This window comes from Myodes glareolus, chromosome 9, assembly GCF_982192425.1.
Source record: "Myodes glareolus chromosome 9, mMyoGla1.1, whole genome shotgun sequence".
Lineage (NCBI taxonomy): Eukaryota > Metazoa > Chordata > Mammalia > Rodentia > Cricetidae > Myodes > Myodes glareolus.
The window spans coordinates 19,686,414-19,709,802 of record NC_142034.1 but is presented as its reverse complement, the minus strand read 5'-3'; the positions used below and the strand labels follow the sequence as shown (position 1 = coordinate 19,709,802).

The 23,389-nt window shown below is 48.7% G+C and overlaps 1 protein-coding gene across 1 annotated transcript; it reads right to left on the bottom strand.

Moving 5' to 3' along the window:
- Positions 1-3,228: 3,228 nt before the first annotated feature.
- Positions 3,229-21,615, bottom strand: Kif18b (kinesin family member 18B). The gene is made up of 16 exons (XM_048445842.3): positions 21,459-21,615; positions 13,909-14,235; positions 13,201-13,358; positions 12,788-12,892; positions 12,438-12,548; positions 12,162-12,359; positions 11,875-12,051; positions 11,216-11,290; positions 10,986-11,083; positions 10,420-10,588; positions 9,791-9,906; positions 6,099-6,304; positions 5,310-5,835; positions 4,333-4,416; positions 3,776-3,861; positions 3,229-3,555 (listed from the first exon to the last, which is right to left on the bottom strand). Exons 2-16 carry the CDS (start codon positions 14,225-14,227, stop codon positions 3,479-3,481), a joined length of 2,505 nt encoding a protein of 834 aa, XP_048301799.3. The 5' UTR covers positions 14,228-14,235; positions 21,459-21,615; the 3' UTR covers positions 3,229-3,478.
- Between the last annotated feature and the right edge of the window lie 1,774 nt (positions 21,616-23,389).

Below are 23,389 nucleotides of genomic sequence, written 5' to 3'. Positions count from 1 at the left end.
GTCTCCAACCCTGAGATCTGCTTTTTAATTGCTTTCCCAGTCTGCTTTGCGCTTCCTCCCTACATCCCCCCTCCCCCTCCCGCCTGATTAGGGGTGAGAGGTGGGAACTAGAGGTGGCCCTAGAAGGAGAAGAGGGCTGACAATCACCCACTATTTCCAGCCTCCAGCTCTCAAAGTGGATAGGATGGGCCAACGGATGAAGCTGTGTTGAGCAGAGGAGAGCCACGAGGCTTAGTTGAAACACAGTCCTCAGACTTCTGGGTGTGAAGTGAATCTGTTCCCTTCCTCCCTCAACAATATTCATCCCCAACTGTCCTGGATGCCTCTTCACAGAACTACAAGAAGCCAGGCATGGTGGCACTCTATGAGTTCCAGGGTAGCTTGGTCTACATAGCGAGTTACAGGACAAATAACATTACATAGAGACTTGGTCTCAAACACACACACACACACACACACACACACACACACACACACACACTAATAAAAATAAAAATTTGGAGGACAGTCATGACAGATTCTACCTGGAGCCAGGAACTTTCAAGCACAGCCAAGAGAGCCATGGGACCATTCCAGGGAGAATCTGGAGACAGGTGAGTGGGGTTCTAGGATAGAACTCATGAATTAACTGTTGGGAAGATTCCCTAGGTTGGAATGAAGCCCATCTCCCCTGGGAAGGGGCAAGCTGAAGGCTACATATAAGGGGGAGGGGGACACAGAAAGACTAGATCCCCCCCCTTGACAGTTTTCAGCGCTGATGGTAGATTTTGCTGTTCATCCAGTTACAGGGACAGATGCTGCCCTTTCTCCCATCACAAAGGTTTTCAGCTCTTTGCCACAAGCCTGGTTTCATGAACTGGGAAGAAATGAATACCTCAATGGCAGGTTCAGTGTGAGCAACGGGGTGGCTATAAGGGGTGTGGGGCGAAAAGATTCTAAACTCATAGAAGCAGGCCTGAGATGATGCAGGGAGAGGGGGTGTTAGGCCAGGCTGGGCCTGTGGTAGATGGAGAGGCATTGATTACCAGGTCTCATGGATGACTCTATGAAAGAACAATCCAATTTCAGAGGCTCATCGCCCATGCAAGTCAGATGGAAGCTGGATGTCAGCTTGCTGCCCCCCTGCAGTCACTGCCAGCCCGACTGCCTATGGCATGCAGGACACTACACAGCAAGCTCTCAGCTCGACCTCCTGTGATTGAGGGCAGGAGCCACCCGTGCTTGGCTCCATCAGCCCAGAGACGTTGTACATTTTATGGGTCACCCGAGAGCACACTTTGCATCACAGAGCCGCAAATGTTTGCCTGCTGAACACCCTTGTCAAAAGTGACCTCTTCCACTATCACGCTGCCCCCGGCCTGGCAAACTCTGCCTCATGCAAGGCCCCCATGGTGCAGAGCGTGCCCTCCTGGCCCTTGTTACCGGTTGCCTTGCCCCATGCAGACTGCCTCTGGGCTTGAAGGGCAACAGATGATCGGAAGAGGCAATGTATGAGAAGACCCCAGGAAATGGAGACGTTGTTCCAACGGAATCCATCCCTCAGTGAAAGTGCCGTGCCAGCCGACAGGGGATACAGATGTGAGTGTGGCTGCTTCCAGGGAGCCATGGTACCCAGGGGAACAAACTCATTAAGACTAATTGGGGAGGCGGGAACCCCATGCCTGGGAAGAGAAACGATGTCTATTCACTTCAGAAAGGAAGCAGTCCCGTGTTATGTCAAAACCAGAACATGGGCTGGGTCCCAGACACTTGCTGTTCAACTGTGGGCAAGCTGGGCAGAGGGGTTTTCACTGTTTCTCTTATCCTAACAGGGCCCACGTCAGCAGAGACACGGCCTAGCAGTGGCAGCACAGGGAAGCTCATCTACCTGCTTTTCCTCACTCTCCAGATAAGGGACAGAACCGAGCAGGAGAGGCCAGGCATTCTGGGAACCTGGCAGCATTATTGACATACTATTCACAATGTGCTAAATACCCTTAAAATGTTTGTTTTCAGGAGTAAGTTCAACACAAGCTCCTGTAATTTTGTTTACACTATTAATTCACTCGGCCAACCATGTCTTCATGGGGAGAACAGAGATAGCCATGCTGAACGGCTATACAATCCGGCAAGTGGAAAGGAAGTTCCCTCCCCCCAAGAGCTGGTGGAATAGGGAGAGGAGCAGGCTGCACAGTACTCCAGCTGGGATTCACTTGGAGCCTCACCCCAGGCCTGGGTCCTACCGAAAGGCCCTCCCTGACAGCAGAATGACCCACCTAAGGTGTAACAGACATCCAAGTGAGATTTCTTTTAAACCCGCTGGGAGCAAAGATCCTATAAGGAAGAAAATACCATGTACCGTGTATGTGCATATGCACAGGCAACATGCATGCCACAGCGTGTGTGTGTGTGTGTGTGGTCAAAGGACAACTCTGGTGGGTTTGGGGATTGAACTCAGGTTGTCAGGCAGACAGGCAGGCCTGCAAGATGAGCGCTTTTACTGCTGAGCCGTCTCCTAGGTCCATGGAGAGGCTCTTCCCTAGAGCGAAGAGCCAGGTTCAGGCCCCAGAACAGAAGGCTGCAGGCGGCCAGGCAAGCACCCTACCCCTGAGATACAGCCCTAGAAATTTCCCGTTGACTTTCTTCATGTTATGCAGCAGAAGTTAGCCTCTAACTCATGATCCTCCTGCTTCAGTTTCCCAAGTGCTGGGACTACAGGCGTGTGTCACCACACTCACTTGAGGTAAGAAAGGAAAGGGGACACTAACCCATGAGCGTGTAGCAGGAAGAATACACTCCAGGGAGAGAGATGATCATTACAGCAGAAAAATCTATAGATCTATAGGCATATACATATATTTATATGTATATATGGAGAAGCCAAGGATGAGAAGGACGCTTAAATATCAGTATAACTAGCTACCACTTATATCTAAGTGGTAACATTAAGGCTATATTCGCTTCTTATACACTGGGTGTATGCCCTGTGTCTAGTGAGTGAAAGTAATACTTTATGAACCAAAGCTCTATTGTCAACCAGGGGTGAGTCCCGCCCCAGGCTGTGGGCACAGGGTTGAAGATGTCAGACTTGTCAGCAAATCCCCCCTTTGTCCTCATCCACTTCCCTGTGTAGAGGCCACTACTATGCAGCGCCTGTTGTCAGATATGAACGTTAGGGGTAGAGAAGAGAGTGCAAGAGTTCCCTACTTGTAAGGAAGGCTTTGTGAATTAGAAAGCCTGACAGGATCCTTTAACATAGCCACACATTTAATACTCACAAACGATATACATATACCAAGAATCTGATTGTAACAGAGATTAATAGAGAAGGCAAATGGCAGATGGATGGTTGAGGAGGGTGTTAATACCGAAAAGGCACGTGTTAATTGTTCCAAGGTCAGGAGAGCAGGTCGGGGCTCATGGTATTGGCAGCTCCAGAGAAGGTTGTCAGCCTAGAGGTGTTGGTGGATTGGGATGAACTTGGAGGCCTCATGGTCAGTTAACAGCACTCTGTCACACCACTCAGTCCCTTGTGAGTCCTCTGGTCGCCGAGGCACTGAGGACTCAAGGGTGGTTCTGCAGGCCAGTTAGACAGAAAGGGGTACAGAGGGACAAAATGAGGTTCTGTCCCAGTCCCCTTGCCTCTCATCCCATCCTCCTCCTCCCTCTCAGGGTCCCTGAAATGCTTGCAAGTTTTTCAGGCCCTCCTTCCCGCTGGGTCTCCATCCACCCTGTCCCGCATCCCATTTTCGTCTGCTTCCACTAGTCAGCCATACTTGCTCCTAGTTCCAGTTACCTGGGACCGTGAAGGTTCTGTCTGCCTTCTTCAAAGTGCTACTGGGGAGGCGGGCAATGCAGCTGCGGCCTCGAGAAACTGAAGGCCTGAAGAAGGGAAGGCAGGGAGGTAAGGTGAGAAGGTCACAGGCGTGTTCTGGACAGGGATGCAAGTGGAAGGGAGGCAGCTAGACACTAAACCCAAGGGCAAAAGCTGAACAGTCGGTTTCAAAACCACTTGAGAGAATGGGAGGAACAATGAGGGGAGGAGAGGCTTGTGGAATGAGGGACACACAAGAAAGCTCAGGTGAGAGAAACCATCCAATCAGTAGATTAGCCAATGAATGATGCCAATCTCCCTCAGGGCTAGGGTTAAGGCCCATATCACCTCTGGGAAAACTTCCTGATAAATAATAAGCAAAGACCAGAGAGATTCCAGTCAGAGAACTAAATGCTGGCCCTGCTCACAGTACCTCGGCTACTTTCTCTAAGGAGGCCAGAGGAAACCAGGTGGGGGCCTGTGCTTAGTTGCGCCCACTGATCTGGTCAGGGCTTTCCTCTCCCCACCTCCAGCCTCACCTCACAGTCTGCCTCTTCTTGCCAGCAGTGGTCGTAGGTAGAGAAGACTTGGGGCCCTTCATGGTGAACAGGAGCACAGGTGCACTGTGGGGGTGGGAGGGGCAGATCAGGATGAAGCCAGAAATGCCACTGACCAGTCTCCTCCCTCCAGCCCCAAGCTTGCAGGGAGAGAGTTTGGACCAAATGACCCGAGGCTTCTTTCTGCTAAGAGGTAGTCTCTCTCCCTGCCTCTCTCAGCCTGCGCTGACAGCTGAGTGACAGCCCTGCTCTGGGAGAACATCCAGATGTCAGTTTCTGGTGTGTCTTGGGAGCTGGAGTTCAAGCAATTTCACCCTTCCACCTGCCCAGCTCTGAGCTTGTTACTGAGAGCCGGCTCAGGGGCACGGAAGGTGTGGGGCTGTGGCTGGGCAGTCTGCTGGCCTCCAGCTCAGTCCTGAGCTGGCTGCCATTCCCTTCCCCTATCATGGGGTTCGAGGGCAAAGGTAACAGCTTCATCTTTGCCCTGGAAAACACTGAAGAAAAGTTTTCCTTTCCTCGTGTCCCACATCTCCTTTTGGTTTTTTGAAGCAGGGTGTCCCTACAGAGCCATGGCTAGACAGGAACTCGCTCTGTAGACCAGGCTGATCTTGAACTCACAGAGATCCGCCTGTCGCTGCCTGAATGCTGGGCACCACCACACTCAGCCTTCCTTCCCTATTCCAGATGCTGGGATAGAGAGAAAAATCTGGAGTACAAGTAGATGAAATAGGTATTTGTCACGGAACCAAAATAAAGCCTAAGAACAGACAGCTGGGCTTGTTCATTCCTGGTTCCCTGATGACCCTTCTTAGCATGCCATGGGCCAGCAGAGTTGGTGGGACGAGGCATGGGCACAAGGCTGACAAGTGACCAAGGAGAGACAGATGGCAAAGGTCTCCACTCTGAGAGTCAGCAGCCTTCCATCTCCTGGGAGACGTGGGAGATACTTGGGAACTCACCTGGGGATGAAGGGCTGATCTGTGCTGTTCAGCTGCTGGGGGACTTCCTTCCAGCCAACACATTCGTGGGAGCTGGGTTTGAAGGGGGACTCCTCATAGACATTGAAGGTGGTGTTGAGGTCACGAGTGGGTAGGGTAAGAGGAGTAGAGCAGTTCTGTAGGGCAGAAGGGCCCAGGGGTGCCCGGTTTTTAATGACTGTAGATGGGCAGACTCGAGAGGAGGGGGAGGAGGCCCTTTCTCCTTTGGGAGTTCGGGGTTCAGAGAAAGGCTGGGTCTTAGGTAGAGAGCCCCTCCTCAGGCAGGGAAGGAAGGACTGGCGCTGGCGCTTAGTCTCCTGATTAGGGTCTGGAGGACTGCCTGGCTCTCTAGGATTTAGTTTCCTTTTCTTCTTCTTCTCCTCGGCAGGCTTTTGGAATGTCTTATCTGAGGTGCGGTCAGGTCCAAGCGGGATTCCCAGAGTGTGTGTGAGGCCATTCAGTTGCTTTGCCATGGTCCGCGTCACAGGACCACAGTACCCTGAAGACTCTGGATAGAGAAGGAACATGCTGAAAGGGGACCTGGGGCTGGCCAGAGGGAGTGGACAGAACATGGGAGCAGACACAGGAGGCACAGAAGAGCCCTTAACTCCTCGGTTCTCTTTGGCCTGTTTGCACACAGAAACCCACGACCTTAGGCTCCAGCCTCCCACCACAGCATACCCGGGCATCTGAGGCCTCAGTCCAGACCTTGGCTACAAGTGGGCCTTAGAGATTGCAACAGCAGTGAGACAGGGCAAAAGTGACACTCACTAGACTCCAGATACAGGTCCTGAGCCAGAGGGCTCCCCCTCGCCTGACCAGGAATCCTGGGGCTCTGAGTTCCAAGTTCAGTGTTTTCCTTGTGAACCAACTGCTGTACGGACTCGAATTCTGAGATCATGTCAGGAGTCAGGAGGTTGGCTGCCTGCAGCAGGGAGTATTGTCGCTGTGCCAGGCATAGTACCCGGAGGGCCAACCTAGAAAAGAGGACAGAGAATTTGTATGTAACTTATTTAGACCCAGCCCAGGTCTGTGTTGTACGCTGACCCATCGCTCTAGATGTGGTTTAGGACACTTGGTCTACTATCATCTCCCTTCTGCCTTGCCCCAGACTGGCTGTGTCACACCCACACTCCTTCACCCCCCCTACACCACGCTCCCCGCCGTGGATCCTGCTCTGACACACCCTTACTGAAAGCTAACACCTCCACAGATAATGGTGGGAGGTGTCCCCTATTCTACATTCCCTGTGACAAAGGCAGTGTCTTGAGAAATAGGAAAAAGGTGCCAAGTGACCTTGGACATGGGAAGTCTGAGTTCCTCCTCAGCTCAGCCATTTAATAAATGGTGTGGTCTTTAGTCTCGGTAGCCCAGAGTGGCCTTGAATGTGTCTGAGAATTACCTCAAGTTCCAGATCTTCCCTCCAGTTCCCACGGCCCAGCGTGAGGATTTTAGATGGTGCCACCACTCCTAGCTTAGAGCTGTGGTCCTATCTCTATCTCAGGGTTAGTTAAGAGCCCAGATCTGATCTGTCCTATTCAAATCTCAATGCAGGATCTTCACTGCACTGGTTAACCTCAGGCCCAGCAACTTTAAAATGGGGTGGTAACAAGTACCACTATATCACAGGGCTGCTCGGGACATTAGCTGAGGTATTTATTTATTGGTTCTTCAAGGCATGGTTTCTCTGTACAGCCCTGGCTGGCCTAGAAGTCAGAGATTCATCTATCTCTGCCTCTGAAGGGCTGGGATTAAAGGGTGCACCACCATATCTGGTTTTGTTTCTGTGGTTTGAGACAGGATCTCATCACATAAGTCTGGTTGGCCTAGAACTCAGAGATCCACCTGTCTAGACTCCTAAGTTCTAGGACTAAAGTGTGAGACACCACACCTGGCCTAAGTCACTTATTTTAGATGCAGAATATTTAAAGAATGCCTGGCACACTGCAAGCTATTGTTTCTGTAAAATGGTATCTACCCTTGCTAGAATAAGAGATTAAATAAGAGGCTATGTTGATTGTGGCTTTGAGAAGACCCTTGAAATGCATTTGGAGATGTGTTTGCTAGCTAATAGTAGGGACCCTGAAAAAGTATTTGAAAATCAACACACATTTCACATGCACCAGGGGACTATTTAAAGGAAATTCTGAGGGTAATGTGATTATTGATATTGTAAATTTAGAATCTCATAAAGCAAATTTTCTTCCTCTAAGGCACGCCTGTGATAAAAGAAATAAACACAATTACCTTGGTAAGGATTATTCATGGCAAATGATTTATCCTCAGGTAACCACCTGTCTGGACTCTCTGGAACCTCTTCACTAGCCAGTCAGCGTGTGCTCAGGAAACACAAACTCATTTGGCAAAGGAGCCTCAAGGCCTCACTTTGTGAAAGCAGGCAGGACATTAACTAACAAGGACACAGCGGAAACTCTTATCTTTCTGAGCCACTATTATGAGGAAGATCTGAATTCCCCCCCCCCCCCGCCCCGTTTTGTTTTGTTTTTTTGAGACAGGGTTTCTTTGTGAAACAGTCCTGGCTGTCTCTCTCTTTTTTTAAAAGATGTATTTATTTATTTATTTATTTATTATGTATACAGTGTTCTATCTGCAAGTATGCCTGTAGGCCAGAAAAGTGTGCCAGATCTCACTACAGATGGTTGTGAGCTACTATGTGGTTGCTGGAAATTGAACTCAGGACCTCTGGAAGAGCAGCCAGAGATCTTAACAGCTGAGCCATCTCTCCAGCCTGCCCCCACCCCATCTGAAATTTTTTTTCTTTTTTTTTTTCAAGACAGGATTTCTTCTGTAGCATTGGTTCTGTCCTGAACTAGTTCTGTAGACCAGGCTGGCCTTGAACTCACAGAGATTTGCCTGCCTCTGCAGGGATTAAAGGTGTGTGCCGCCAGCGCCCGGCTCCCCTTCTAAATACTAAAAAAAAAAGAGTGTGCATTGGGAGAAATACATGGGCCTGGATGTCAGATGACTCGGGTTTGGGTTCTATCCTTGCTCTGCACCCTGTACAGTGGCTACAGCTCCCCAGTTGACACATGAGCAGTTGGACTTTCAAATCAGGTTTCCAGTACTTGTAAAACAGCATGGGAGGTGAAAGCCCTGGTTGCCCAAGGCTCTGGATTCTAATCAAGTCAAAGGAAAATTCCTATTATCTGGTTGCCAGAGCTTTTTCAAATGCAAAGGATACTACAATGCTCTGAAGCAACTGATACTTGGGATCCTATGCCATACTTTATTAGTATTTCATCTCAGAGAACTCAGAGCGTAAGACTTGTGATTTTCAGATCACAGCCTAGATAGAAATAACTTTTCAGTGGCCACCAAACCACAGGCAGAGCAAAAATGATGACCAAGTGGCCTCTCTTTATAATGGGGGACACCAAGCAGAAAGACACTGAGTCCTCCATTGGAGCCAGTAGTTGGGAGGTCAATGGGACACCCCACCCACATCTCCCTGCCTCCTCAGGGCCCAGGGAGTTGGCAGCAGCAGACAGATAATGAGCCTTTGATTATTCAGGCCGCAGCATTTTTGCTGAGTCGGGAACAGACACTCCCCGACAAGAAATAAAATTAAGCAGGCCCTTCTGTCCGGAAGCTTTAAATACACTGCCTAGTGTGAACCATGCAGGGGAGGGAGAGAGGGGCTGACAGTAGCGATGCTAAGTGGCAGGGGGTTTGTATACCGGGAGCCATGGGAAAACCAGAGAAAAACCCCTCTCTGTGGCCCAGAAGAAATGGTCCAAATCTTTTCCTCTTTGGCTTGGGGTGGAAGATCTTATTTACTTCTGGGAAAAAAAGAGCCACAATCTATTGTTGAGGATGCATAGGAAAACTTGACTCATGAAGGTTGCCCCCCTTCCGCCTGGGACCCGGCGCCTCTTGGCGGTACAGGGACAGCAGCTCTGCCCATAGACTGGAAAGCTGCTTGCCAGCACCCCCAGCAGTCTGCCCTACCCAGTTCAGCTGTTGCTGTCTATCTGGGAGCGGTGTGTCTGTCTGTGTGTGTGCGTGCGTGCGTGTGTGCGTGTGTGTGTGTGTGTGTGTGTGTGTCTATGGTTGTTTTGCTTTTTTCCTTGCCTGTTAGGTTGCCAACAATGTGGCAGAATAAAGAAGATGGAATCCATGACCACAGCAAGCGCTTGAATACTGCATGGGGTAAGGTTGACGAAAAGGTACTTGGACCTGGGCATGGCAGGGCATGCCTTTAATCTTACAACTACATAGGCAGAGGCAGGAGGAGTTTGAGGTCAGCCTGGTCCACAGAGTTTCAGGACAGGTAGGGTTACAAAGAGAAACACTATCTTGAAAAACAAACAAACAAAAAAAGAAAAAGAAAAAAAAAGAAAAGGGACTTAACTGTCAGCTAAGAGCTGGAACTTTCATGACAATCTGAACATCAGCTCCCATCTCAGGAACCTGACCTGTCCCTCCCCACCTTAGACACCTACTGCTTGAAGTGGGTCCCGTCCAGTTTCTGTGGTGAGTGTTGACTCATGACTGGCTTCGGCTGCAAAGTCAGACTAGGGGACCCTGGCAGGTTCGGCTCTGGAATCTGTTCTGGAAACTAAAAGAGGAGACGGCATTAGTAGTACAGCTAGGATGATCTCCCAAAATCCTTCCCCTGGGCTGCTGACAGGAGTCAACAGACAACGGGGCTTGTCACTAAGCCTGAAACCCTGGGTTCAATCACTGGGACTCACACGATAGAAGGAGAGAACCAACTGTCACTTGTCCTCTGACTCATACATATGCATATGGCACGGACACACACACACACACACACACACACACACACACACACACACACGATAGATAGGTAGATAGATAGATAGATAGATAGATAGATGATAGACAGACAGACAGGACAAGACATATAGGTAGGTAGATAAATAGATAGATACACAGATAAGTGTTAAAAAAAATAAGTAGAATCCTTCTCTCCCTTCTCCCAGCCACTTGCAAGCATGTAAGCGCACCTGGTCGATCAAGACTTTTGGGTGGAGAAAGGGAGTTCCTTCATGATGTTCCACCAGCCCAAGCCTTCTCAAGGCCCAGGCTTCCCACCCACATATCCCACCTGCTTGTCCTGTGGGGACCGTTTCTGCTCAGAAGTATTGTCCTCCAAAACCTTCTGGTCCTGAGCCTCTGACTCCAGGCTCTCCTCTTGAAAGGTCCCACACTGTGCATGGAGTTCTGGGGTGTAGGACTGGCTGGAGCGCCCAGGCTGTAATGGGGAGCTGGGAAGGCTAAGGAAGAAGTGAATTTTGAGAGGCTTAAGAGGTGGAGTAAGCAAGGGGAGGCAGAATGTTTTGGTATCTGGTGGCAGAGTCCATCTGCCAACACTTGAGTGACAAATGAGAAGCCATTGGGAGTGGGGGGGTGTCAGAGATTTTCTGGTTCAAGAGACAATCCCTCTTGACCTTCTCCTGATGAGGAGTCACTGTTTGCTTATACGGCTGGGTGTTAGTGCTTCATCTAGGTTACTATTAGTGGCTAGTTGTTGGGTTCCGGCTAGGAACCCCTCGTTTTAGGTGCTAGAATGCAGGCAAAGATTCCAAACCCACCAAGTGGCAAAAAAGAATGGGGTTCATTCTTTCTGCAGCTGATCTAAGGGATGAGGCAGGAAAGGGCAGCCAAACTCACTGTTGTGGTATGCTCAACTTGGGGGGCTGTGGGGAGTTCTGCTGCAGGGCCTGGGCTCCTGCCTCATACACTTGGAGCTTCTCCCTCAGGGCCGCCACCTGAAACAAGAGCAGCCCAGTCCTCAGAGCCCAGGGGACCACAAAAGCCAGGGGGGCACAGAACCCCAGCAGGACCCCAAGCTTCTGTGTCTTGCTCCCTGCCCCAAGTCTGCCTCCTCGATGGTTCCTCACCTCAGCCTGGAGCTGCTGGCAGATGGTGGCATACTGGCTGATGTGATGGTCCAGGCTGATCACGTTGCTCTTCAGCTGAGATGGGCAAACATTAGAGGCTCGTTTGTTAAACAAATTGTCAAACAAATGACAATGCTCTCCATGACCACTAACTGTGTGCGAAGCCTCACTCATGGTATCGTGACTCGCTCTCCCAAGACAGGTAACGGACCAGAGATCTACTGTAATGTGCCTGGGACCACAGCAAAAGGCAGAGGATTGTGTGTGGCCTGAACCCTGACTCTGACCGTAACACTCTACCCAGGCAGCGGCCTGCTCTGTAGCAGCTCCAGGTAAGCAGGGTTCACTGTGGAGACAGACAGAGAGGAGACTGGAACTCCTCTGCTTTTGTCTGAGTCAGTGAACATGGGTATTGATATCACTGTATTGACAATATGGTTCTGTTGCCTGGAGCAAGTCTGGACACGGCCTCAGTGGAGCTGAGCTCTTCCTCAGGACAAAATATTACTGCTTCTATCACAAAGAGCATTCAGAACACAGGGAACCTTCCTGTGCTAGGGAACAATAAATAGAGCTCTAAGGTGACTGTCTAGGGCTTGTCCCCACCTCCTTTCAGGTTGGGGCACCCTCCACATGCAGGACATCCCCTGGGCATGTACCGTGAGTTTGATCTCCTTGGCACGGTCAGCATATTTGAGCGTGTTGTAAGTATCCTCGTAGGTCAGGCTGGAAGGGCTGACAGCAGCAATCATCACAGTGCGGCAGTTGCCCCCAATGGAATCCTTGAGCAAGCGGGTCAGTTTGCTGTCTCGGTAGGGCACATGTGACTTGCGACCCTGGGGCAGTAAGTGGATAGCTGGGTTAGATCGTCCTGTGCTGGAGGGAAAGACCACTGGTTCGGGCGCTCATTCTCTGTTCTGGAGGTGCTGGAGCTGCTCTGCATTACCTTTGCATCGGCCAGGGCGTTGAGGACATTGATGAGCGCTAACAGAGAGCGGTTGATGTTGGCACCCTCCCGTAGCCGCTCTCCTTTGGCATGGGTGCTAGATGCCCGCTCTGAGCCAGCCAGGTCAATCAGGCTCATCTTGGCTACTTGAATGGCCTGGGTCAGTCCTGGAACCCGGTCCCGCTGCTTCACAAAGATCTGGGGGCAGAGAGGGTAGAATGAGGAGTGTAGACACCAGGACCCCCAGTCTTAGACTGAGCACATGATGTCGCTCACCTGGAAGATGGCATGAGAGCGGGAAGACGTGGCGTTGGCATCCGTGGGATGCTGTGTGCGGCTGCAGTTGCCTCTGGTCAGCATCTCCAGTAGCTGTGCAGCTGAGGCTGGCTACAGAGGAGATACCCAGGGAGGGGGCTGTGGTCTTACCACCAGGGCTTTTCTCCTGGCAGAAAAGGCTGCTCTTCAGAGCCTGTCAGCCTTCATTGCTATTGCCGCCACCACCACTACCACCGCCACTACCGCCACCACCATCACTACTACAGCATTCAGGAGATTCCCAAATTGCCATTTGAGGGAACCCCAGAGGACCAATGGAGAGGCTGCCACACCTGAGGCCCAGCATGTACCTGATGGAAAGAGAGTCCCGGCACCACCACTCCCTTATCAGGGTCCTCACGAATGGTGAGGGGTCCTTTGGGCTCTAGGAGGTCATGGATCTGCTCGTTATACACCTTAGGAAAAAGGACAAGAGGAAGAGACTTAAGGAAGAGCATGCTCCCTGGGACAGCAACAGAGCACTGACTCGGGGGACTTGGAGGGGACAGACTTAGTAGAACTGGCGTTGAGACACCAGCCCTGAAAGTAGCGCTTTGCAGGTCATGTCCGATGACAAGAGTAGGGAGGACAGGTTTCCTTTCCCCACGGTCTCTCACTGGGCCATGTCTGCCCCCTGGACCCTCTTCCCCAGGTCCCACTCCACCCCCTCTTCAGGTGTTCTGAGAATAAAGTACGATGTGGGCCAGAGAGGCAGCAGCCCTACCTCCAGATAACTGATGAGCACCTCGAACTGTTTTTCTTCCTGGCGGGCTTCTAGACGCCTATAGAGCTCCATGGTGGTCAGGTACATGATGCCAGGGTCTCCCTCCCTCCCCAGCATGGTGTGTGTCTTCCCGGCCCCAGTGGCTCCATAGGCAAACACTATGAAGGACAAAATGGGGAAGAGGGAGGCAGCTAGGCCAAATCTCCCTCTCTTAGGGCTATCCCAGCACGTTTCCGCCAGGCTCAACCTTCCCAAGTCCCTTTCCCCTGTTGTCTAAGACCGCAGTTCCAAGGCTTCCACCACAGGTGTTCCCCCAGTGTCCAAGTTCAGTCGTGTTCTCCCTGGGCCCATCCTGGTCCCCAGGACCTGTGGATCTGCACTGGAGCTGAGGACTACCCCTTCCTTCTCCAAGCTGACCGAGGTCCACAGTTTTCTCTTGCCATCACTCACCTGTTTGTGCGCGCGTGCGTCACACACACACACACACACACACACACACACACACACACACACCTCTTCCCTCTAGAGCATTTTAAGAACCAGGAGTTCAAAGCCATGTCTATTTGGCTAGTACAGTAGACTAGGATTCAATGGAATGTGTTGCCTAGTCAAGTGAATGAATGGAACCCAAAGTAGAGATCAGAAAATCCCTGAGCCCCTTCTCTCAGAACAGCGAGGGAAGCCCACTACCCAGCAGGCAGTTCTCACCTGAGCAGTTGTAGCCCTGGAGAAAGCTGTCAAGGATGCTGTGTGTAGTGTGCTGGAACACATCCTGTTGAGTAGCCACCTCGCCAAAGACCCGGTCAAAGACAAATGTCATATCTTTGCCCTTCTTCTTGGGGCCATTGTGTGAGCCACTCCATTTTAGGCCAGGAAATCCCCCGTCACACTCCTCGGGGTCAAACACCAATACCCGCTCATCTACCACCTGAATCACAGGCCGCCGCTGACTCTCTAGCTCCTTAGGGGTGGGAGGCCTCACCCGCACGACCACCCGAACCACGCTGTCTTCCACAGCCATCACCATGGCAACACCTGTGCAGAGACATGACTGAGATGAGGACCAAGTCAACTCAAGAGTATGCTTCAATATTAAAGGGTCTTTCCCCACTTTCCAAAGTGGCTGACTTCCACTTTTTTTTTTTAACTTTGTCCCCAAGGAAGCAAGACATCAATAGCAGTATCAATTATTATTATTATTATTTTGCTTTGTTTTGTTTTTTGAGACAGGGTTTCTCTGTAGCTTTAAAGCCTGTCCTGAAACTAGCTTTATAGACCATGCTAGCCTCAAACTCACAGAGATCCACCTGCCTCTGCCTCCCAAGTGCTGGGATTAAAGGTGTGCGCCATCACTGCCCAGCTTTATTATTATTTTTTAAGACAGGGTTTCTCTGTGTAACAGTCTTGGTTGTCCTGGAACTTTCTTTGTAGACCAGGTTGGCCTCAAACTTACAGAAATCTGCCTGCCTCTGTCTCCCAAGTGCTGCAATTAAAGGCATGTGCCCATCACCGCCCGGCAGCAGAATCAATTACGAATGCATATTTTTCTCACTTGAAATACCACTTTTGTCGTATTCAAATGGCTATGCTTCCAAAAGTCTTTTACTGAACTTCTTATATTTTCCAACCAAGTCATTTGGTTATAGAGCCAGCAAGATGGCTCAGCAGGCAAAAGTGCTTGCAGCAAAGCCTAATGACGTAAGTTCAATCCCCAGGACTCCTGCAAGTTGTCTTCTGACCACAACACATGCTTTGTGGCATGGCCTTCTTCTGACAAATAAAACATAGTAAACAATTTGTCTATACTTACACCAGTGCCATACTTTCTCTACCGCTAAACACACTTTAAAGCTAGCAGGAAGACGCCCTCACTGGACTTTTCTGTAACTTTCTTAGTCATCCCCAGGCATTTGTTATGCCATTTGACTTTTTAAGAAATTTATTGGCACTAACCCTGGTTATGCAAGACTACAGTCCTAGCTATAGGAAAGGATGAGGCAGAAAGACTATGAGTCCGGTGTCTGCCTGGGCTTCAGAGTGAGGTCCTGGCTCAGATAAATAAGTAAATAAGAAGGTTGGAGCCAAGTGTTTATGAAGCTCTGACTTCCATCCTAGTACCAAATGGGAAGTAAAAAAGAAATAAATTGGAAGTTGGGATGTAGTGTAGCGGAACATGTATTCTAGCATACACGAGTTTCTGGGTTTGATTCTCAGCACCAATAAATACATATATGCATACATATCTAAATACATAAGAAAACAAAATTGTATTATTAACCCCAACCCACAACACTCTTTTCCTCTCAAAAATAACCCTGATGTGATTACAGCTGAAATTACATCAAATTTACACACTTGCTAACATTTTAGGCTGGGTGTGATGACACATGCCTTTAATCCTAGCACTGGGAGGCAGAGGCAGAGGCAGGAGGATTTCTCTGAGTTCTAGGACAGCCCCACAAGAAGAGATTTTCTGCTTTTAAAAAAGTTCCAGATGTTATGTAACTACATTTTCAAAATATTGTATTTTTATTTTAATTGTGTATATGTATATGCGAAAGTATGGATTTAATTGCTTTTCAAAAATACCCATTTATTGTGTGTGTGAGGAGGTCAGAAGACAACTTCGTGGACTTGGCCCTCTATGTTCATATTTACACAGGGACTCAGGCTGTCAGGGCTCTTCAGCGAGCACCTTTACCCACAAAACCATCTCATCGGTTCAATTTAATTGCTATTATGAATGGAACATCTTCCTTACTTCCATTTCCAACTGAGCTTTGGATATGGGTCTTATATTTACCACCCTCAAATTCTCTTATTTAATTCCAGTACTTTTGGGGTGGGGGGTTGAGACAGGGTTTCTCTGTGTAGCCCTGGCTGTCCTGTAACTTGCTCTGTAGACCAGGCTGGCCTCAAACTCAGAGATCCACCTGCCTCTGCCTCCTGGGTACTGGGATTAATGGTATGTGCCACCACTGCCAAGCTTAATTCCAGTACTTTTATGTTTCTTGACTTGTCAAATAAATACTTACATATTTGAGGATTTCCCCCACTCTTTTCTCCATCTTTAAAACAACTTTTTTTCTTATTTTAAAAAAGGGCGCTGGGTGGTGGTGGCACTTGCTCTGTAGACCAGGCTGGCCTCGAACTCACAGAGATCCACCAGCCTCTGCCTTCTGAGTGCTGGGATTAAAGGCGTGCATCACCACCGCCTGGAAACTTGGATTATTTTTAATTTATAGGTTAATATGAGAAGACTTGGTATCTTGATGATACGGAAGCTTCCCACCTAGGAACCTGCTGTCTCTTTCCATGTGCTTACAACTTTATAATCATCAGTAAAATTTCATAATTTTCCTCTCATGAGTATTGTACATTCTTGGTTAGGTTTATTACTAGTTATTACAGTCTTTGTTATATTGTGAAAAGACACTTTTTAAAATTCCATTTTCAGAACCATATTTTGCCAGAATATAGGAAAGCTTTGTATATCTGGACGCATACCGTGCATCTGCCCGGAATACCAAATGTTCTTATTAGTTCTAATAGACTGCCATTGATTCTCTTAGGCCTTTCAATTAAATGATAATATAGTTTGCAAATAATGACAGTTGCTTTCTATTTTCAGCTCTCTTTATTTGGTTGCCTGCCCTCCACTGCCCATTAGGGATGTGGGAATGGGCACTTGGTGAGATGGTTTCTCTATGTCGCTCCCCGAATCTGTTGATGCAGAGGGTAAGACAACAGATTCCCCAGTGTTGATCTGGTAATTTCAGAGCTTTCCTGCCTGTAATCATTTGGTGTTCCTTCATACCTCTGCGTCTGCCTCTTCATTTCTCCTTTGAGCAGACTACCAAAGGTAGGAGTGGAATTTTGGGGATGCAGGCAGGAGTCAGTCAGCTTAGCCTGGCTCTAGGGACATATTAACATGGGGAAGTAATGGGGTTGTTCCCGAGGGATATGAACAGATGAATGCTTTCCCAAATAAAGGTAATATCTGCTGATCAGTCATAATGAAGGCTGTTCAGCAAGAGAGGGCTTCTGAGCATTCTGGCCAACAGCTCAGGGTAGAAGTGAGCTGATTTGAAACTCCTGTTCCTTTACCCCTAAACTAAACTTCTTCCCAGCACCAAACAAGGGAAAGATAGCAACCAGCAATAATCCTTTTATGTGTGTATAATTCAGTTTTCATCCCAGCAATCAGATTGTCATAATACACATATTAGCGAAGAGCTCGCTGTCAAGGTCCGGTCAAAGCACCGTGCACACATCATCCCCTTTTATCTCCACTGCAGTCCCACAAGATGGATAGCATTATTACACTCATTTTTCAGTGAGGAATTGAGACAGAGAGGGTTAAGCAACTTGCCCAAGGTTCCAATACTAGTGAGTGATGGGGCCCCAGTTCCATCCCAGGCAGTCTGACCGCAAAGCCTGCCATCCTGTATGATAATGATATTATGTATTATGCTCTGATGATCACATGATTTTAACAGTCCCTTATGTTTGTATAATTATAATCCCTCTTACAGTACTAGATGGCGTGTTCCGGAAGTACTTGCAGATACATGGATTCTACCAAATTTTCAACACCAGAGTTCCTTTTTCTTGTTTCTACATTCACACCCCCCCGGAGACCCATTTCTCTGTGGGAGAATGAAGGCAGAGTATGCCTAGGTCTGCACTGGCTGCCTCCCCGGCAGTTCCAGAGGCCTGTGGGGAGGGTTCTGGCTGAGGAGGAGCCTCAGAGCGGCCTAACATTCTAAGCAGGAAATTAAAAAGGGCACCGGCAAAGAGTATGAGTAACCTTTACAGCTCTCTCCTCCCGCCTCCTGAGGGCCAGAGGGGCCAGTCTGTTTGCCTAATGAGATGTTTTCTTTCTTCCCGAGACAGTGCCGAGGGCGCCAGGTGCAGAATGTAGGGTAACACTTGCCATGGGTGCCCCAAGGACACCTGGGTCCCAGTCTGCGCTCTGCATCCAACTAGTGGGGTGGTCTTTCCGAGAGCCACGCCACCCGCCACCCGTCAGCGTCACATCGGCTTCCCGCTTTGGAAGCCAGTGAGAACCAGCTACCAATCTGCTCCCACCCCAGGGGGATGGGGAGATTAATGAGAGAACGTTTGTCAAGTTTGCTTTGATCCTCGCTTGGAAAGAGCATTTCAGCCCAAAGTACAAGGGAGATGATTCTTTAATAAGATCTTCAGGGTTCTCAGGCAGGCACACTCAAGTCCTATTTCTAACCCTGGGCAGCTCATTAAAACCCAGAGGCAAGTGCGCTGCTGAGCTGAGGCTGGGAAACCAAGATTTAGATGTATTAGGGGTGGCTTCTTTTGCCCATCCTTGTAGGGATGAAATCAACCTCTGAGGGGCCTGGAGGAGAATTTCTTAGGACTTGAGGGGATGCCCCTGCAGATGATGGGAGCTGAGAAGGAGGGGGATGAAGGAGTACATCCCTAGGACACCCCTGTTGCAGGCCCAGCTACAGCCCCTTCACTGAGTTTTACCAGTCCTCATACACGTGTGTCCAGTCTCACCCACGCACCCCAGGCATTTGGGAACCTGTCCCAGCACGCAGCAGGCGCTGAACAATACTTGTCCTAGGAATGAAGAAGGGCCAGAGAAGAACAGAGTTGGACCCCAAAAGCCTAAAAATAAGTATAGCTAACACTTACGGAGTGCTTCGCTCAGTGCCTGTATGCTGAGCTCTCTATGCTAAATGCTTTACAAATGGCTTCTTTAAGTTTCCTCAACTATCCCATTCTGTGAACAGGAGTCTGATCCGAGACATGGAAGCAAAACAACTCATTCAACAGATGGGAAGCACTGCTCCACCCTTCCACACTACTCCTGCCCTTCAGCCAATTTAGTCTTTTTGTTCCATTCGTGGGCTTTGTATGTCCCTTTCCTTGGTATCCAGAGAACGGTGTGGTACAATAACTGGATTCTCTTATGCATGGCTTGACTTTTAAATAGAAAATCATAGGCTGTTCTTTCTCTATCCAGGGCTGGGTGTTGCACATGCCAGGCAGGTGTCCTAGTGCTGAGCTGTTTAATAATTCTGTCTGTCCCTTTAGTTTGCCATTTTCTATGGTCAGTTTGGCCTGGAACGTAAGATCCTCCTGCTACAGCCTCCCACATGCTGGACCATAAGCACAGGCCACCATGTCTCCTTTGCTTATACTTTCCTATCTTCTAAACCGTGATTCACTTTTCTTGTCTTAACAGTTCTGGCTAGGAATTCTATTACAGTATTGAACGGAAGCAGCGTTTTTCATCTCTCCTCATTGTAAAGGGAATGCTCTTATTATTTCATATGGTGTGAGGGTAAGGGTATTTCTCTCCATTTCCAGTTCTCCCCCACAAATACACACAGACACTGGATGTGGGCAGGCCTGAGGATTGAACTTAGGGCCCTGAACATGCTCGTTTCTGATTCCTAATGTTTTATTTGAAGCTTTAACAACCACACTTATTTTTTTATGTACTTGTAATTCTAATCATGTTCAACATAAAGTCTAAATCTTAAGATAGAATGCAAATGTTTGCTTTTCTAATTGACTGTAAATATCTGGGAATTCAGTCGGGGGTTTCCATTTGTGTGAAGGTAAATTTTAAACTAATTTAATCTCCTCATTGGCCTTAGATCAATTAGGAATTTTTATAACTTCTATTTGGGGAGGAATGGGTGGGGGTGCTAAGAACTAAACTCAGGCCTTAGTAGATGCTGGGCAAGCATTTGCCACTAAATCCCGTCCGCAACAACTGCTGCTCACCCTCTAATCCTAACTGTGACATTCTATTTAACTGAGTTCAGTGTACTTTTTTTAAATTCCCAAATGCGAATTTATTTCTTTCATTGGTATTTGTTTGTGTTTGTTTTGAGTCTCACCATGACTGGCCTTAAACTCAGAGATCTTCCTCTTCCACATCTCACCTGGGATCACAGGTGCCAGGATTACGAAAGCATTTTCCTGTGCCTGGTTTGTGTTTATAATTTAGCCGCTTGTAGAGAGAGTATGTAGCTTACACAGGATTGCGATAATTCCCTACAGTTGCTTTGTCACCAGACAGAGAAAGGCTTTACAAAAGTCTCTAACAATATGCTACTTTTATACTTTCTTTAAATGGTACCAGGGCTGGGAATGGAGCTCCTTGGTAGAGTGCTCATGGTCTTGGATTTGATCCCTAGACCATGAAAAGAGAAGGGGAAAAAAAAGTACAAATGGAGCAAAATTAATATGTATATGCGTGTGCGTGCGTGCGTGCGTGTGTGTGTGTGTGTGTGTGTGTGTGTGTGTATAAATTGAGAATGAGACACCTTGAAGCCTTAAAGACCTGTCTGGGTGGGAGTGGGGTTCAATAATGAAATAGGCAAAGAAGAAATGGAGTGGGGAGATTTAGGGAAGTGGTATTAACACCAAAAAGCTCATTGGGAAAAATAAAATTACAGATCTTCTGCCAAGTCGGCTTAGCTACTCTGTGCCTCGGTTTCACAATATGCAAATTGTAAGTAATATTATTATCTGTCTCATCAGGTTATTGTGAGGCTTGAATGAGTTCGTTTCAACCTGAAATTGAGTTCATGTAAGTGCCCAACGAATATTAGACATTGCTAGTAAAAATATAGGATACAGCATTTCCCTTGATACACAGAACCAGTAAGTTCAATAAACTATTTTAAGTTCTCTGACTCTGTCTTTTAAATGTCACGTCAGCAGCTCAACTGTTCAAAGCTTTAAAAAAAAAAAATCGATCTTCCTGGTAAAACACAGACCTGGTTTTCTTTCACTCCCTTTCTGTTTCGTTCACGACAGTGTTTACTGGGTGCCTCGTAAACCAAGTTGCAGCGCCCCCACACCCCCGAACCCTGGCGCACAAAGCTTTGTAATCCACTCTGACAAGACGTGTGAAGAGGAGCGTGGCTACCCCACGCCGTAGGGCGTCCCAGCTTTCCAGGTCTAGCACACAGAAAGTCTCAATTCCACCTCACACTCGAGGAGAGGTAGCTGCCACGGAGCCGGGTGCATCTTTCAAAGGATCGGTGTACCTGAGCGGGCCCAACATGGGTGCCGGACGGCGGACACAGGGGTCGCGATCTGCTGTACTTCTGGTGTAAAGGAAGTGCCCTCCTACTCGTTCCTGCCCTTGCCAAACGAGCGCTGGCTCGGGCTTGGGGCGGCGGCAGCCCGGCCCGTGCGTACGAGCCCTCCGCACCGAGCCCGCGGGGCCGCCGCCACCGTGGGCCAAAGCTTACCTACGTCGGTTCCCGCCGCTGGTGTCGCGGGTGGCTCACGCCTCCCTCCGCCGCAGATCCGAGCCCACGGACTCGGGAGAGAGCTCCCCTACACCTTCTTTCACCGAACCAGTCTTCTTCCGGCGCGGCACGTTCAAATTAGCCGGTCCGCTCATCCGCTCTTCCCATTGGCCACCGCCGAGCTCGCTCATTGGCTGTTTCCTAAGTAACAAAGACAGCCCGAGCTGCGCCTGCGCACTGGCGGCCTAGCTTGCCGGAGGTTCTTTGGCAGAGACTGGACTGACCAGAGTTGCCGCCCGAAACCAGTCCCGCACCGGCTATAATACGAGAGGCCCCGCCCCATCTCTGTCGTCTGTTTGCTGATCTCCGCCTCAGTCACAACGACAACATATTCGACAGGATTTTAAATCTGCTTCTGTTGCCCTAACGGGCACCCTCCTATCTGTAGTGGCGCCTTCCTTCGCCACTCAAGGTAGGGGATCTGTGTGAGTTCAAAGCCATCCAGGACTACAAAATGAGACCTCTATTTGCTCTCTATTTTCAGTAAATCGTGACACTGTGTGCTGATCTAGAGCATATAAGGAAAGAAAAAAAAATTCCTTCACCACAACTGTCAACAGGTTAGTAGCGTCTTTATTGAATACCTGGTTGATGTGACCCGAACTCTTGGACCCAAAACGATAGAACAGCCCTTAGTGAGGACGAAACAAGGAAACTGATTGAAGGTGCAGTTACTGCAAAGCAGTAAGAAACACTGGATAATCTTGCCTTCTCCATCAACAAAAGGCATCGGTTGTTTAAGGATAGCTTTCAGGCTCTCCCTCTTACAGTGATGTGTTTGTACAGAGGTGTTAGGTGTAGTTAGGGTTCAGAACCTTGAAGGCCATGAAGAGAACAAGTACCAAGTCTGGCACTTTTTGTTTTGTCTCCCCCCCTGCCCCGACCCCTACTCCCCAGAGCTGAGGATTGGATCCAGGGCCTTTGCTCTACCACTGAGCTTAATCTCCAACCCCATAAAAAATTAAAAAGCCATAATGTGAGCAACACTTCTTGTAGACGTTCAGTGAAATGACACTAGGTGTTCTCATATTCATTCAACAGTTGTTATGAGAGCCAGGCTCAGAGGATACAGCGATGAGTGATACATGGAGCTCACAATCTATAGGCAAAATTAGGTATGTATCAGGGTGGGGATTGCAGTACATGCTATGGCAGAAAAAGAGGGGAAATGTTACTAGTTCAAAGCCAGCTTCATAGACATAGTAAATGTGAGGCCAGCCAGAACTATAGAGTGAGCCCCTGGGATAGCAATGCAAAGTGTCTGTTGCTTGGATCTTAGAAGCAAAGACAAGAGTTTTTGTTTTTTTGAGTTTTTGTTGTTGTTGTTGTTGTTTTGTGAGAAGGTCAATTGATCTACAATTAGCCAAATAAGAATTTCAAGGCTTAGGGGCTGGAGAGAAGGTTTACTGGTTAAGAGAACTTATAGCTCTTCTAGAGGATCTGAGTTGGGTTCCTAACACTCATATTGGGGGGCTCAGAACTACCTATAACTCCAGCTCCAGAGGATCTGACACCCTCTTCTGGTCTCTGCAAGCACCTCCATATGCATGCAAACACCCACTCATAGACAAATACATGTACTCATAATTATTTTTTAAAATCCTAAAAAAATAATTTCAGCTGGGTATGATGGGGCTCGCCTTTAATCCCAGCACTCAGGGAGGTAGAGAGGCAGGTGGATCTCTGAGTTTGAGGCCAGCCTGGCCTACAAAGCTAGTTCCAGTACAGTCAGAACCACCCAAAGAAACCTTGTCTCGATTCAGGACCCTCCCCCACCCAAAGCATTTCAGCTGGGCATGGTGGTGCATGCCTTTAATCCCAGCTCTCAGGAGGCAGGAGTTTTTCTGTGAGTTTGGGGTCAGACTGGTCTA

Bases quoted from the DNA above. Each gene is read 5' to 3' on its own strand.
- Kif18b (XM_048445842.3), bottom strand. From the start codon at position 14,227: ATGGTGATGGCTGTGGAAGACAGCGTGGTTCGGGTGGTCGTGCGGGTG. The intron at 10,589-10,985 runs GTGAGTTTGGCT...CTTCTTCCTTAG, and splicing joins AAGTTGAGCATACCACAACA to CCTTCCCAGCTCCCCATTAC. The intron at 3,862-4,332 runs GTGAGGCTGGAG...TCCCTTCTTCAG, and splicing joins AAGAAGAGGCAGACTGTGAG to GCCTTCAGTTTCTCGAGGCC.